Raw genomic sequence first — 15,610 nt, 5'->3', positions numbered from 1 at the left:
AATTCCCATCAAAATCCCAGTTTATATTTTTTAGGACTAAATCCCATTATTTTACTTTGAGTAGTGCTTTAAGTACTTGCAGGATTGTTCCAGAGTTGAATTTATTTCCCTCCCTACTGTTCTGCATAGATTAACAGATACCTAGCCACACCATACTGGTACTCTGAATCTTCTTGGACAGCAAGCTTACCTGCTCTTACTGAAAGGGACAGCTGAATTGCTTTTATAATACAGCTGTCGCTTTGCCTGAAACTAAAGAGTATTTTGGAAAGGAATTTCATATTGTTAACATTTTAAAATTCTTTTAAAATTTTAACATTTTAAAATTCTTATTCTCAAGACAAAGTTCAGGGTGAGAGTTCTAACTGCAAGCAAAATTCTATCTAGAAAGAGAGTCGCGGGCACTTTACCGCTGAGTTTCCAGAGCCTGTGGTTTATATACAGGAATATTTTTCTCTCGAAGTGATGGCAGTCCCTTGATTATATCAGCAGCTTTCTCTGCTACCATGATGGTTGGGGCATTTAAATTCCCACTAACAATACTTGGCATTATTGAGGCATCAACAACTCTCAGGTTTTCTATTCCTATAACTTTGGTCTGAGGATCCACCACAGCTGTAGAATCAGAATTCTGTCCCATTTTACAAGTGCATGAAGGATGATAGGCGCTATCTGCTTTTTGCCTTATGAAAGCATCTATCTCTTCATCTGATTGCACATGGCTTCCAGGTTGAATTTCAGGGCCACGGAATTTTTCAAAGGCTTCCTGAGCAAATATCTCTCTGGCTAATTTGACACACTGGCGGAATTCCCAGATGTCTATTTCTATTTTAAAAAAAGAGAGAAAAGGGTAGGGATTCAGAATATGCTCAATGTTTAGCAATGCTTCTGACTGCACAATACGTTTATTTATTTAAAATATTTATATATTGCCTTTTTGATTCGGCAGGTTTATAGAGGGGCTTACAAACCATCTAAAAATCAAAATGTATATAAAGTGACAATCAACAAAACAAGCAGTAATAGGTCAACACAAACAACCAATTAGATAGAATAAAATTACAGACAATAAATTGAGCCAGGAAATGAACTAGCATGTAGTGAAGTCCCTTCAATACTGGTGAGTTCTGGGCTATAGTGTTTCAGCAACATTCTGGATCAGGAGAAATATATTAAGTGTCTTCAAAACATATATTTAATTCTATTGTGTGCTGGACCATTTCAGGCAACATGGTTCTATTGAGTTTCTACCCATTTGGTGACTGAAAATTTCATCGTGCTTTGGGAAATAATGGTTGTCTGAAGCCACCTTATGCATGTGAAGGTTATCTGCCATGTTGTACATAATTTGAGATACAAAAAGAGATACAAGCCCTAGACACCACCTGCTACAGATGTGTGTAATTGTAGGTATTTTCTAATATATTTCAGCAGGATAAAAGGGGAGAAAGAACACAGATGACTCTTCATTTACCTGTTGACAAATAGTTGGGTTCAAGGATGGGATGATCCCTTGGGTCAGTACTTTTCAGCTTTAGCCACCCCACACTTGTACTCCTCATGGAGCCAATATGAACCTGCCATCGTCCAACAGAAGATATTAAATATATAATCTGGATGCCTTTCCTAATCTTAGGCAACATTGTAGTTTGATGCTTCTTATAAATGGTTCAGACGTAATATATTTGAACAGAAGAATAAAAAGAAAAACTAACACCTAAAACATCTTTCCATCTGAAGAAATCTGCTGTAACAAAAACATAGTACACACATGTACACTAAAACAAATTACATGGTAACAAAGAGATACACAAATAATCACTATTGCTCCTTTAACTTCTAAAAGTAAGGATGCAAGCTCAGCAGCACCAGCAGATTTCTGTCAAGGATTATTATCATCCTTTGAAACAAGGTTAAACAGAAACTGTAAACCATTCACTGATAAGGATTCCCAAAAACACCTTATGACTTTTTAAATTACTTTGTTACATGTAAATTGTGAAATTATTCCTGAATGACAGATTTATTTTTGCATCCAAAAAACCTAAGCCCTTCTGCTTAGTGATGCCTTTCTTGTATCACTCACCTGGTATGCTTCCAGCTGAGAAGCAGTACGCCCATGGTCGATCACCTGAGAAGGAAGGAAGTGGAACTGAATATCTGGATGAGGAACTCCTGCTCGACTTCTGATAAATCCACCAGTTTCTAAATGAGCAGTGGCACCATCACCTAAAGGATAGGAAAACCATAGAGGAGACAAAGAAATTACACAGAAAGAAGACCAGAGATTTAAACAAACAAACTTTCCCCATCATAATAGCCTATGTCACATCCTGCAATATACACTGCTTATAATTCTACCCATTGTGTCAATAACTCTTTTTAAAATTGATAAATGAACAAAGAATACCCAAAGCTTATTAAACCGTATTAGCTCATGGCAAAAGAGAATAACATCTCCGCCATCTGTTTGAGATCTAGGCTGAGCTTCTGTTTCCCTCCCTGTTACAGGTATTTAAGCCTTTGGGCAAGAGCCAAGGAGCTCCCAGCTCCCAGCATGAAGCCCTGTATGAGCCAGGGCACAGGATCCTGGACCAGACCAGGATGTTTGAGTTATATTTTGTATATGTATGTGTGTATCTGTATAAATTATATTTTTGTATTTCTTTGCAAGCCACTTCTGAGTCCCCAGCAGGTACTGTAGGATCGAATTACATGCTCTGATGACAGGAACTGAGTGGCAACAAAACTCTATGGGTTTCATTTGATTGAAGGTTTAACCACCACACAAGGAAAAGCAAACATCATAGGGTACAAATTAACAATGAGTTTCTCCCTTCTCATTTTACTCCTTTTTATCAGTATAAAACATTTTCATTAGAATGCCCATTTGCAATGCCATCATCAGTGTCCTGCAGTGTTGGCCTAACATTGGGCAAAAATGCATGGGAGGTTTTGCCTTGGATTTGCTGTTCTTTACCAACTTTAAGAAAGTTTATTACTGGGGTTGTGGGATCTGTGCAAAGTGATAGACATGCAGGTTGGTGTAACAGGTCGCAGTGAGGAGAAGAAGCAAAAATTGCCCTTCTATCTCTCCCATGAGCAGAGCTCCCCTGATGGATAAAGGAGCAATTTTATTCCCTTCTCCCTGAGGTTAGAAGGTATTGATGGGGGAAAGCAAAGAAGACAGGTGATCTTTGTATGATTGGATCTCACCAAATGTCTATGCAAGGCAGGTGAAAACGTTTGCCTCTGTATTGCAGATGGAGGACCAAAGCTGAGAAATACTGGTTTGCCAAAGGCAGCCTACTGAATTCAGATAAGACTGACTGATAGTTCACACACTTAATCTCTACATCAGTGGTTCCCAAACTGTGCTCCGTGGAGCACTTGGTGCTCCGCAAAACATCTCCTAGTGCTCTGTGAAGAGATTGGAAAGAAAAATACTACTGTCATTCAGCTTAGTAGACAGGTGCTAGGTGAAAATTAGTACTCCGTGACGAATTTCTCTCCTGATAAGTGCTCCATGACTCAAAAAGTTTGGGAACAGCTGCTCTACACTACAGCAGCTCTCTAACAGCGACCAAATGCAGCTTACTAAGATTTCAGAATTATTAAGCTCCATATAATAGCTACACCCAAACACACAAATAAGAATGACCCACATAATAAATTATCGATTTTATGTCATACCAGTAAATTTCAGCAGCCATTCAAGACCAATCTTTATCATATTAAGAGGCTTCTGTGCTTTGTAGAGAGTTAGAGGCTGAGTGCACTTCTGTTGTATATACACTTCTAAATGGTCTTGAAGATTTTGGCCAACTCCTAGAAGAAAGCACAAAACCACCAAATATAAGCAAGAAAGCAAACCATCAATGCAAGCCAAACTACACTGAGATAAACTCTTATCAGTTCGTACAAACCTGAAAGATGACAAACAACAGGGATTCCTAATTTTTTGAGGTCATCTGCATTGCCAACTCCAGACAGCATAAGCAGCTGTGGAGAATTTATAGCACCTCCACTTAAAATAACTTCCTTATTGGCAAAAATCTGAAATAAAAATAAATAGAATTGTTTTAGAAAAAAATAAATATTAAAAGATCCTTTTTGGAAAACAGCTTATGCACTTCTTTGCCTTAGGCCCAAGGTTATTGGAGGCAAGCCTGCTAGTCTGCTTAACATTCATCGTATTATTCCTATTTGAACAAGCTGTCCTGTCCTTGCTGACAGCTATGCAAGTATTTCCTGAAAACCAGGACTACCGTATATACTCGCGTATAAGCCGAGTTTTTCAGCCCAAAAAAAGGGCTGAAAAAAGCCAACTCGGCTTATACGCGGGTCAATATGGTAGGCGAGGGGAGGGGGGAGGAGGGATAGAGGGAGGGGGAACTTACCGCCGCTGCCGCCGCCATCCCGCACGCCTTCTCTGCGGCCTGGGAGAGGCCTGCAGGGCCTGCCTGAGTGCAGGCAGGCCCCGCCGCCCCCCCCCGCGCCTTCTCTGTGGCCTGGGAGAGGCCTGCAGGGCCTGCCTGAGTGCAGGCAGGCCCCGCCGCCCCCCCGGCCCCCCCCGCACCTTTTTTGAGGCCTGCAGGGCCTGCCTGCGCTCAGGCAGGGCCCCGCTGCTGCCTCCGGCCTGCGTGCCTTCCCTGCCGCCACCTCCAGCTGATCAGCGGGCCTCGTCCTCCCGGTGAGTAAGGGGTTCAGGGGCTCTTCTCCCTCCCCCCTAGGGTGGCGCTGGGGTCAGGGTGGGTCTGGAGGGCCCGGGAGGCCGGGCGGGAGGGCGACTTGGGGCAGGGGCATTGTGTAAGCCGACCCTCGGCTTATACACGGGTGCCTAATTTTTCCCCATTTTTGGGGTAAAATTAGGCACCTCGGCTTATACGCGGGTCGGCTTATACATGAGTATATACGGTAATTGGATTTTCTAAATTTAACAGCATATGCTTCTTTCCAACCTTCAGATACAAGCCTATCTTCTACTGATACTAAACCTAGAGTTGCCTACCTCCAACTGAGGCCTGGAGTTCTCCCGGAAATACAACTGATCTCAGACTAGAGATCACTTCCCCTGGAGAAAATGGCAGCTTGATAGGGTGGACTCTATGGCATCACATCCCTAGAGAGCTCCCTCCCCTCCCCAACCTCTGCCCTCCACAGGCCCTACCCCCAAATCTCTAGGAATTTTCCAACTTGGAGTTGGCAACCCCATCAACATGGTGTGTGATGTTATTCATTTTCCCATCAATTGAGAGATTTTACTTCCACAAAAGGATACATTTCAGCTATGTGAGTGGTCAGTGCTACTTGTACTTAACTGGTCCTTGATTTCTAAGAACACTATACCACACAACTGAAGGACTCAGTCTCAGTAAAAACAACAAAGACACACTACTCTAGAAATGGTGCATTAGCTAAAACGGATACAATAATTTTCAGAAATTTTAAGACCAGATGTAGTCCAGTGTTTCAGAGTGTGTTCTGCCAGTATGGAGATAATAATGGCTTGCCTGACAATGCTATTTTTAGGATGACTGGAATGATGTATGTGATGTCTGAACTCATGATATGGCCTTTATTATTATACCTTCTGTGCTTTGCCATCAGCATAAATGAGAACATCGTATTAGTAAAATGTGTTCTTTGAAATACCTGCATTTATTTTGATTTTCCTGAATGATTCTTCCCCCCACCCTGCCCCAGGTTTTGTCTTAAATATTCAGAATTCTTAGCCTAGACCAAAGTAAACTGGACTCTGCTTGATTCTGTGCATTATAAGGATTTATAAAACTGGAGAAATCCCTATGCTATGCTAAAGAAAACGAGGAATATGGATGTCATGTCAGGACAATTCCTGCTGGTGTCAAACAGATATACACAATAGGAAGGCCTGCAATTATTTTTGGGCATCTCATTTTCCACTCCCCACTACCTTCCCTGAAAGCCCCCAAAGCCTCTCCCGCTTGCTTGCTTCCTTCTCTTATTCCCACCCACCAGCCAACCTACCTTTATCTAACCTCCTGTCTTAAGCCTTCCCTCCTTTGCTCTCCTGGCAGCCTTTCCCTGGGAAAACTTTGTGCAGTTCCAGCTGCCATTCTGAGCCAAGTCAGGGTTGTTGGCACAAAGATCTAGGATTCACCCAAATGCTATTATTTAGCCATATAGTTTTGGGTGAAACTTAAGAGCATTGTGCTGACGCCATGAGGTCACTTGGTTTGCGCCTGAAGTTGTGTATTCATGTGAGGATGAAGAGCCTCCCCTCCACACTTTCCCCCTGCCAGTGTGACAATGAGCAGGAAGGAAAGGAGGGCCCAGGCACGGCTCAGTTGTGTGATGCTAGCCACTAGGCTAGGCTGGGCCCCACTGTGTCGTACCAGCTGCCAGGCCCAGTTGGGCAGAGAGCCTGCCACAACTTGTGACGGGCATCCCCCCTTACCACACCTCTTCTTCTTTTCTTCTGCCTGATAGTCCCCATATCTTCACCTTTCCCTGCTTCCATCTCTCCTTCTCACCCACAATCAATCAACCTTTTATCTGCCCCCCATATATTTATTATTTATTTACTTCATTTATACCCCTTTTCCATTTTATCTTCACAACATTGTGATGCATGTATGTAAATTTATATATTCTAAATATATCCACATTAAGAATATTGAATAACTTCTGAACACCCCTTCTTAAAAGCATATCGTAGACTAGAAAAGGTATAGAAAATGTTAACTAGAACGGACTAGAGATTGGAATATCTATATCTATATATCTATATCTATCTATCTATCTATCTATCTATCTATCTATCTATCAAACCTGTGCCAGTATTAAGAGTACTTTATAGAAGAGGCAGCACGAAGGCTCATAAATCAACAGTCCATAACAGGAAATTAGACACTTTAAATCTTTTATTACTAGGCAATTCCAGCATTACTTCATGCTGTTGCCTGAACGCAATTGAACACAATAACAAAAAATCCCCTAACTACCTAAGACAACCTAACATCAAAAAGGTAGTTAGGGGATTTTTTGTTATTGTGTTCAATTGTGTTCAGGCAACAGCATGAAGTACCGTATTTTTCGCTCCATAAGACGCACTTTTTTCTTTATCGCCGATATCCTTCCCAACCATGAAATGTTCATTTTTGACCATAAACTCAAGTCCCTTTCTATTTTTCCCCAAATTTTCAAATAATTTGACCTTAAAAGTGTCTTGTTTTGTGAGGATATATTAACTCCCAGATATTTAACTGGTTCCTTGGCAATGTGACAACCAGTAACTTCTTTAATGTACTTGTCTTCGTCTGTTGTGGTATTAAAGGTCATAATTTTCGTCTTTGTTTTATTCAATTTGTAGCCAGAATGCTTTGAATATTCCATAATATGGTTATAAACCTGTGGGAGTGTTTGTCCAGGGTTCTGACAGATTAAGACAACGTCATCTGCATAACTTTTAATTTTATGTTCTTCGTTTCCTATTGTAAGACCCTTAATCTTTGGGTCATTTCTTATGTAATTCGAGAGAGCTTCCATGGATAAATCAAAAAGAAGAGGAGAAAGTGGACAACCTTGTCTTGTACCTTTTGTAATAGCAAATTCTGTTGACAATGAACCATTAATCAAAAACGTGCTTTCTGAACGGAATATATTGCGTTAAAAATCGTTAAAAGGGTATCTCCGCAGTCCATTTGTTGTAAAGTCTTGGAGATAAAATGCCAAGAAACGTTGTCAAAAGCTTTCTCTGCGTCTAGAAAGATCATTGCAGTTTTTAATGATTTAGATTTTATATGTTTGATTGCACTGAGGATCAATCGTACATTGTCTCTCATAAGTCTCTTTGGAATAAAACCAGTTTGGTCTGGATGTACCAATTTGCCAACATATTTTTGAAATCTTTTAGTGATTATAGAAACAAAAATTTTATAGTCGATATTCAGCAATGAAATTGGTCTGTATGCTTGAGGAAGATATTGATCTGTGCCTTCTTTTGGGATCAGAGAGATATGTGCTTCCTGCCAGGACGGAGGAATCTTACCATGTTCAATTACTTCACTATACTTCCTAGATTGAATTTTTTATTCCAGTTTCTGCAGATTGATATTCCAGACAGAACAATAGAAAGTTGGCAAAAACAAATCAACCGATTCGTTTGGAACGGGAAAAAATCGAGAATCAGATTCAAAGTGTTACAAGACGAAAAGAAAAGAGGAGGATTAGCATTACCTAATCTCAAATTATATTATCATGCTGCCTGTCTAACTTGGATTACAGAATGGATAAAATATCCCAAAACCAGACATGTTATTCTAGAACGAGCGGACCTTGGACAAGGTTTTCACAAAGTTCTGTGGGACTCCACAACAAAAATTCAAAAAGACAAAGCACCAGAAGATTGTGATGTTAAAATAGCGCTATTGAAAGTATGGAAAAAATATAAAAAGAGAATAAGTCCTTCTCCACCATCCATAATGTCGCCAGTTGAAGCTTATAATGATAACGTTAAATTAAAACCGGGCGTCCATCTTACTTACAATCAAATGATAGAGCCCACAGGAGAAATTAAGACCTTGATTAATCTTCAAGAAAAATTTCAAAAACTGAACTGGCTGACTTACCTACAACTGAGGTCCAACTTACAAAAAGACTGTTCCTATCCTCAGCCATTTCGTGAATTAACAGAATTTGAGCAGATAATATCTAAAAATGATTCACATTTATTAGGAAAAATTTACAAGCTTCTTTTAAAATACGAAACAGAAGAAGAACAAGTGAAAACCAATATGATAAAATGGATGCAAAACTTTGGACAAATGATTAATATGGATTTATGGGAAAAACTTTGTACTTCCGAATTGAAATACACCGTTTCTCAAGAAGTTAAAGAAAATTGGTATAAAACATTTTATAGATGGTATTTGACTCCTAATATGCTCTCCCAGATGACTACTCCCGGAAAAAGAGGCGCCTGTTGGAAATGTCAAGACACGGACGGTTCCTATTTTTATGTCTGGTGGACATGTCCAAAGTTACAAATATATTGGAAAAAAATTCATCAAGAACTTCAGTTGATGCTAAATACCAAGTTTACATTTGATCCTAAATTTTATCTACTCAGTATAGTGCCACCAAACTTCCCCTTGAAATCTCACGATGTTTTTAAATATGCTACTACTGCAGCCAGGAAGGTTCTTGCTAGAACTTGGAAACAAACTCACATACCTGAAATAGAAGACTGGAAAGAAAAGCTATTGGAATACGCCAGTATGGCTAAGATGACTTTCGAGTTAAACCTAAAATCTAGTGAATCTACAGAGCAATTTGTCGCTAAGTGGATGTCATTCTATACTTATATGAATTCTAGTTAATTGAATGTAATACGATGGTTATGTATTAATTAATTAGCTTTAAACAATTGTTGAGTAAATTTTAGACTTTCACACAATAGAACATCAACATAAGCAGAATAATTGATTGAATGACACCTTGTATCAACTCTTTTTTCTTTTATTGCTGTATAGATAATGTCTCTTAATATACAATTGAGCTTATTTCATAATACTGTATTGTTTTTATATTTACAACGTTTTATCCCTCCCCTTTTTTCCTGTACCCTCTCATTTATACAAATAAAAACTTATAAAAAATAAGAAAAAAAAGACGCACTTTTTTCCTCCTCAAAAGTGAGGGGAAATGCCTGTGCGTCTTATGGAGTGAATGCCGGCTGGGTGCGTGCGCATCCGGACGGCGTGAGCCGGCGTTCCCCGCCCCGACGGCCAGCTGGGAGGCAGGCGGGACGCCCAGAGCCGGCTGGGTGCGTGCATGTCCGGACAGCGGGAGCCGGCATTCCCCGCCCTGACGGCCAGCTGTGAGGCGGGCGGGGCGCACAGAGCCGGCCGGGCGCGTGCACGTCCGGATGGCGTGAGCTGGTGTTCCCCGCCTCAACGGCCAGCTGGGAGGCGGGCGGGGCGCACAGAGCCGGCTGGGCGTGTGCGCCGGCCCGCGCCGGCCCGACACGCACGCTCCCAGCCGGCTCTGTGCGGCCCCACCTGGCTCCCAGCTGGCCGTCGGCTCGCGCCATCCCGACGTGCATGCGCCTGCCGGCATTCACTCCATAAGACAAGTTTTTAGAGGAGGAAAACAAGATTTTTTCTTGTTTTCCTCCTCTAAAAACTAGGTGCGTCTTATGGTCAGGTGCGTCCTATGGAGCGAAAAATACGATAATGCTGGAATTGCCTAGTAATAAAAGATTTAAAGTGTATAATTTCTGATTAGGGACTGTTGATTTATGAGCCTTAGTGCTGCCTCTTCTATAAAATAAACCTCCAGGTGGGGCCTAAAGATCTCCGAGAATTACAATTTATCACCAGACTACAGAGATCAGTTCCCCTTGAGAACATGGCATCTTTGGAGGGTGGACTCTATGGCATTACCTACCTACTGAGCTCGCTCCTCTCCAAAACTCTTCCCTGCACAAGTTTACTCCAAATACCCAGGGACTTCCAAAGCTGGAAGGACCGCAACACGCAACTCGTTGAGTCAAGTCGTGTCCATTACTTCCATTAGCACAATAATTTTGATGTTATACTGATATTATGACATTTAATTTTTATATAGGCTTAAAAAATCCATTTCCTTTTAAGAGACTCATCTTTAAACAGGAAATAACAATCCTTACCCTTTTCTTTTCCCCATCTTTAACATACTCAATGCCAATGGCTTTTGTCCCTTCAAATAAAATTTTTGTTACAAGTGTATTTTCCTCTGCTGACAAGTTTGGACGTGATAATGCGGGACGAAGATAAGCACTGGCTGTGCTCCATCTTAGACCTATAAGATATAGGTTTTCATTTAACATCAGCTGTCACCGAAATAGAATGCACAATAACATTTTAATTGTCTTTATCACATAATTTATCAAAAGAAGTATAGCCCCATTCCAACAAGGATGATCTATCCACCCACAGAAACTGTTCTTCACACATAGCTCTCCCACATATAACATGCAAAAAGCTGCTGCCAAGCAGGTGACAGGGAGAGTGTGTGAATTGCTCACATCCAGTTCTTGGAGACGCAATGTTTTTGCCCCCATACTATAGGACCCTGAAGACAACAGAGCACTCGTTGCCTCTTGCTATACTCACAGACTACAATTCAGGCACCCATTCTACTCAAACCACTGCTGGAGCTGATGAGGCTAATCATCTGTTTAGGGAAGCAGGATTCTAAAAGAGCAGCTGCAAAGGCGATTGATTCCCTGAATGCATATTGCCTTCTCAGGAGACCCCCCCCCAAAAAAAAACCCCTCTCAAACTTAATTAAATGTAAACAGATGGGGGAAAGTGCTGTAAAGCGTTTTCCAAAGTTTATAAGAAGTGGAGAAGAAGCTGGCTATCATCTAGCATTCTCTCAGCCAAACAGAATTTCCAGTGAAAAATACATCACAGAGAAGCTAATGAACTAAAGATGTTTTCAAAGTGACCCCCGCTTAACTAGTAATCCCAGTTGTTAGTCTAAGTTAGATAAACTTTTTTTTGGGGGGGGGGTTATGATTAATATATTGGCCTAGAAAAACCACCGCATTATTTTTAGAATATTTGCACTGTTTTCCACTGCCCTGTCACAGGGAGGAAGACTGGACTTTGGAGGTGCATAAATTCTCTCACTTAAGTACTGACTGGCTTCAGGCTCCCTTAAGCCATGCAAATGTTTAACTGGGTTTTCTATTTTCCATTACTATGTATGGGTGTGAAAGTAATTAAAAAATAACTGGGTTTTCTATTCCAGTAATGCAAATTACTTGAATGTTCACTGTGATCCTAAATGTCTGACTCAATTGTCCACATTTCCAGAAGGGCAAAACAAGGGAGAAAAAGCTGTGGTGAGCTAGTGTGAACCTTTATATGATTTAGGGTTCTTTGACATTGTGGCAGGTGGAAACTTTTATTACCCCCATCCTGCACTTATTTACACAGTTTTAATCTATACAAGCCTCACTTGTTCCTTGCCCCAAAAAGCATGCACAAAGAGAGTAGACATCCAAATACCAAGTCCTAGGCTGCCCATACTTGCAATCTTACTATAACCATCCATGGTCTTGCACAAAAATCAAGATTCAGTATCCATTTAAAAGGTAAAGGTAGTCCCTTGTGCAAGCACTGGGTCATAACTGACACATGGGGTGATGTCACATTCCGATATTTACTAGGCAGAGTATGGCCGTTAATGCATTGCTGCCTTTGTCTTTATTTGTCCCTTTTCTAACTCATTTTTTTAATCCCGTGATGCGAATCTTGAATGAATGGCACGATGGCACAATGGAGTGCCGGCAGTAGCCACTGCTGCTCTGCGCTCCTCCACCCCACCGTTCCCCAGGTGGAGGTAAGGGGAGGCCAGCGTTGGCTGGAGACAGCGGCAACTGGAAGGAGCCACCTCTGCCAGGAGGAGGGGGGAGAGGGGAAGCCGGTGTCAGGCGAGGGGCATGGGATTTGTGGCGCGCTGCTGCTGCTGCTGCCATCAGGCCTGCTAGGCTTCTTCTGGTGGGGGAGTCATGCTGGGGAGGTGCCAGTTTTTCATGGGCTGGCATTGGCACCAACAGCCCCAATGCTTTTCGACATGATGGCCATGAGCGGATCGTTACCTGAGGCCTCCAAGCCAATGTGCAAGACCCCAGACAGTCGTTGCTGGGTCCCAAAGTGGTTTCTGTCTCCTCCAGCGAAAAAGTGGCACCTCCCTGCATGTACAGCTTTGGATAATGCCAACCCTTCCCTGCCCTCTGCTCCAAGGAGCTCAGACATATGAGAGGGGCACAGGGCCCGGGGTGCACTGCTGCTGTTGCCATCAGGCCAGCTAGGCTTCTTCCAGTGGGGGAGTCGACCTGGATGCTAAAATGCACCGGGAAGCTTGCGCAGTTGCAGCGGAAATAAAATTAAAGTCGATAAACCAGCACTTTGAAGACCCAGGGAAGTTACAGAATTAGATGAGTTGATCACGCAGGCCGGAGACAGCCATGCGTGTTGACTCAGATTAGCGACATGCCAGGGAGATTACACGGACAAAACGGTCAAGCGTTTTCAGCCTGTGTTTATGGGGTGGTTTGCCATTGCCTTCCCTAGTCATCTACACTTTACCCCCAGCAAGCTAGGTGCTCATTTTACTGACCTCGAATGGAAGGCTGAGTCAACCTTGAGCCGGCTACCTGAAACTGACTTCCGTCGGGATTGAACTCAGGTCGTGAACAGAGCTTTCGACTGCAGTACTGCAGTTTACCACTCTGTGCCATGGTGCTCTGTATTAAGGCAACCAAATTAATGTTTTTATTTAAAAGGGGGGGGGACACTGTGGCATTCATATAGGCCAGCTCTCAAACTCTCTTAATTCAGAAAATATTTTCTGCTTCAACTTGTCTAACTATTTGAGTTTTAGAAGATATTGGGGTATTTAGTATGTTATATCACCGGTTCACTTGGGACACTGGTCAGCCCTATTAATTACCCTGCTTGAACTGAAATAATGAACCCAAATACAGTTCTCTACAGATACACATTGCAAAAAGTCAGCAGAAGTACGTAAGAAGTCTTTTGGGCAAGCTTGCTCATGAGGGTTGGCCCTGGTTAGTCCTTGGATGGCAGACCACCAAGGAAGACCAGTCTCTAAGCAGAAACAGGCAATGGCAAACCACCTCTGAACCTCTTTTGCCTTGAAAACCCTATAGGGTAAGCATAAGTCAGCTATGACTTGACAGTAACAACCCCCCCCCCCAAAAAAAAAAGTCCACTCCAAAAGGAAAACTTACCTTGGTGTATGGTCATATCCATCCAGCCAAAGCCTTCTTGCTGAAAACCATTCATATCATCTGTGAAAGGATATCCAGCCTGCTGGGTTGCAGCCAGGAATGCATGGTGCAGAGGGTTGTTGGTTTTTCCCCTGGACACATGAAGTGGGCCGTTCCCACCTCGATAAGGATCAGCACCCAGCTCATGAGTTTGTGCTTTCTTAAAATAAGGTAAACAAAATTCATAGTCCCATCCAACAGCCCCTTCCCTACTCCACCTGTTATAATCTTCTGCATGGCCCCGAATATACACCATGGCATTGAGGGATGAAGAGCCACCCCACACTCTTCCTCTGGGCCAGTACATAATTCGATTATCCATGTGCTTTTGTGGGGTTGTATGGTAATACCAGTTATATTTATCATCACAGAGATTGTAGGTTAATGCAGCCGGCATGTGAATCTTCCACATTAATCGTTTGCAGTTAAAGAGTGTATCTTTTGGTCCTGCTTCTAGAAGCTTAACAGTGCTGTCGGGATCTTCAGTCAGTCGGCTGGCTAACACACAACCAGCTGATCCAGCTCCAACAATTATGTAAGTAAAACAGTCCACATTCCTTGAACTATTTTGAGAAAACGCATGAGCGGTTTTCAGTTTTTGGACACTGAAGACTTTTTTCAGCATATCTGCTTTAATTAATAATCCATGCATTTGCTTTGAAAAACAACAGGCCTGAACTCCACTAAGTAAATAAGACATCTTTTTCCTACGTGTGATCCTGGCATTAATAAGATGGGGTCAGAATCTAGAAAAGGTTAAAAAAAGGTTCATGAGTAAAATTTATTATAGCATATTATAACTGAACTAGATCAGTCTAAAGAGATTATACAAATATATGCTGTATCTTAACATTATCCTTTAATTCCTGTAAATCAAGAACATGTCTGCAGTTCCAGGGCATGGTGCAGTGGTTAAGAGCGGTGGTTTGGAGTGGTGGACTGATCTGGAGAACCGGGTTTGATTCTCCACTCCTCCACATGAGTGGTGGACACTAATCTGGTAAACTGGATTTGTTTCCCCACTCCTACCCATGAAGCCAGCTGGGTGACCTTGAGCTAGTCACACTCTCTCAGCCCCTTTTACCTCACAGGGTGTCTGTTGTGGGGTGGGGAGGGGAAGAGGTGATTGTAAACCAGTTTGATTCTCTCTTAAGTGGGAAAGTCGGCATATGAAAACCAACTCTTCTTCTTGTTGTTGTTGCTGATAAAAGTAAGAATGGCTTATATCTATCCATGTTAAGAAAACTTGAGGACATTTAAGTTTCCTTAAGAAAGGGAGGTGACTTTACCTCTCACCACAAACCCCCACTATGTTGTTCCTGAGGATGCCCTGACCCCCAGAAACAAAATCTGGCGAAGACTCTGTGGGTTGCAACAAGAGAAGGGACCAGTGATTTTAACCGCACATCAACTCTAAAATTATGCGCAAATTAGTCACACTCACAAACTGTTCCAAAATCTTTTTTCTTTCTTTCAGAATTCTGTTTTGAGATTTAATACACTTGACTCTTTATTATTGACCCATGCAGGGTGCTTTTGTTGGTTTCTCTGCATGAGTCACTACATGCATCACTGCAAGCTGTTTTTATTTTGTGGACCACAATTATTCTGAAATAAAGTATAATCTGACCTTCATGCACTGCAGAGAAATGTTGGGTTTGAGAGAACAGAGAATCCCCATGAAAGCAAAAAGCTGTAACGTTGGGGTAGCCAGTGGCTCCATATTTTTTAAAAAATCAAACAAAAAACTATTTTAGCAAATTCTACTCTATTTCATGAGGT

At 41.9% G+C, this 15,610-nt stretch overlaps 1 protein-coding gene across 1 annotated transcript; it reads right to left on the bottom strand.

Moving 5' to 3' along the window:
• Positions 1–405: 405 nt before the first annotated feature.
• Positions 406–14,528, bottom strand: CHDH (choline dehydrogenase). The gene is made up of 7 exons (XM_056863475.1): positions 13,790–14,528; positions 10,673–10,824; positions 3,927–4,056; positions 3,694–3,828; positions 2,087–2,229; positions 1,475–1,577; positions 406–825 (listed from the first exon to the last, which is right to left on the bottom strand). Exons 1-7 carry the CDS (start codon positions 14,526–14,528, stop codon positions 407–409), a joined length of 1,821 nt encoding a protein of 606 aa, XP_056719453.1. The 3' UTR covers position 406.
• Positions 14,529–15,610: the final 1,082 nt, after the last annotated feature.

This window comes from Euleptes europaea, chromosome 1 (assembly GCF_029931775.1).
Source record: "Euleptes europaea isolate rEulEur1 chromosome 1, rEulEur1.hap1, whole genome shotgun sequence".
Classification (NCBI taxonomy): Eukaryota; Metazoa; Chordata; class Lepidosauria; order Squamata; family Sphaerodactylidae; genus Euleptes; species Euleptes europaea.
This window is presented reverse-complemented; position numbering and strand designations above follow the sequence as displayed.

Excerpts from the sequence above, each read along its gene's own strand:
- CHDH (XM_056863475.1), bottom strand. The coding sequence starts at position 14,528 with ATGTCTTATTTACTTAGTGGAGTTCAGGCCTGTTGTTTTTCAAAGCAA. Across the intron at positions 3,829-3,926 it reads TGTTGTTTGTCATCTTTCAG|GAGTTGGCCAAAATCTTCAA; the intron begins GTTTGTACGAAC and ends GCTTTCTTCTAG. Across the intron at positions 1,578-2,086 it reads CTCAGCTGGAAGCATACCAG|GTTCATATTGGCTCCATGAG; the intron begins GTGAGTGATACA and ends GGACGATGGCAG.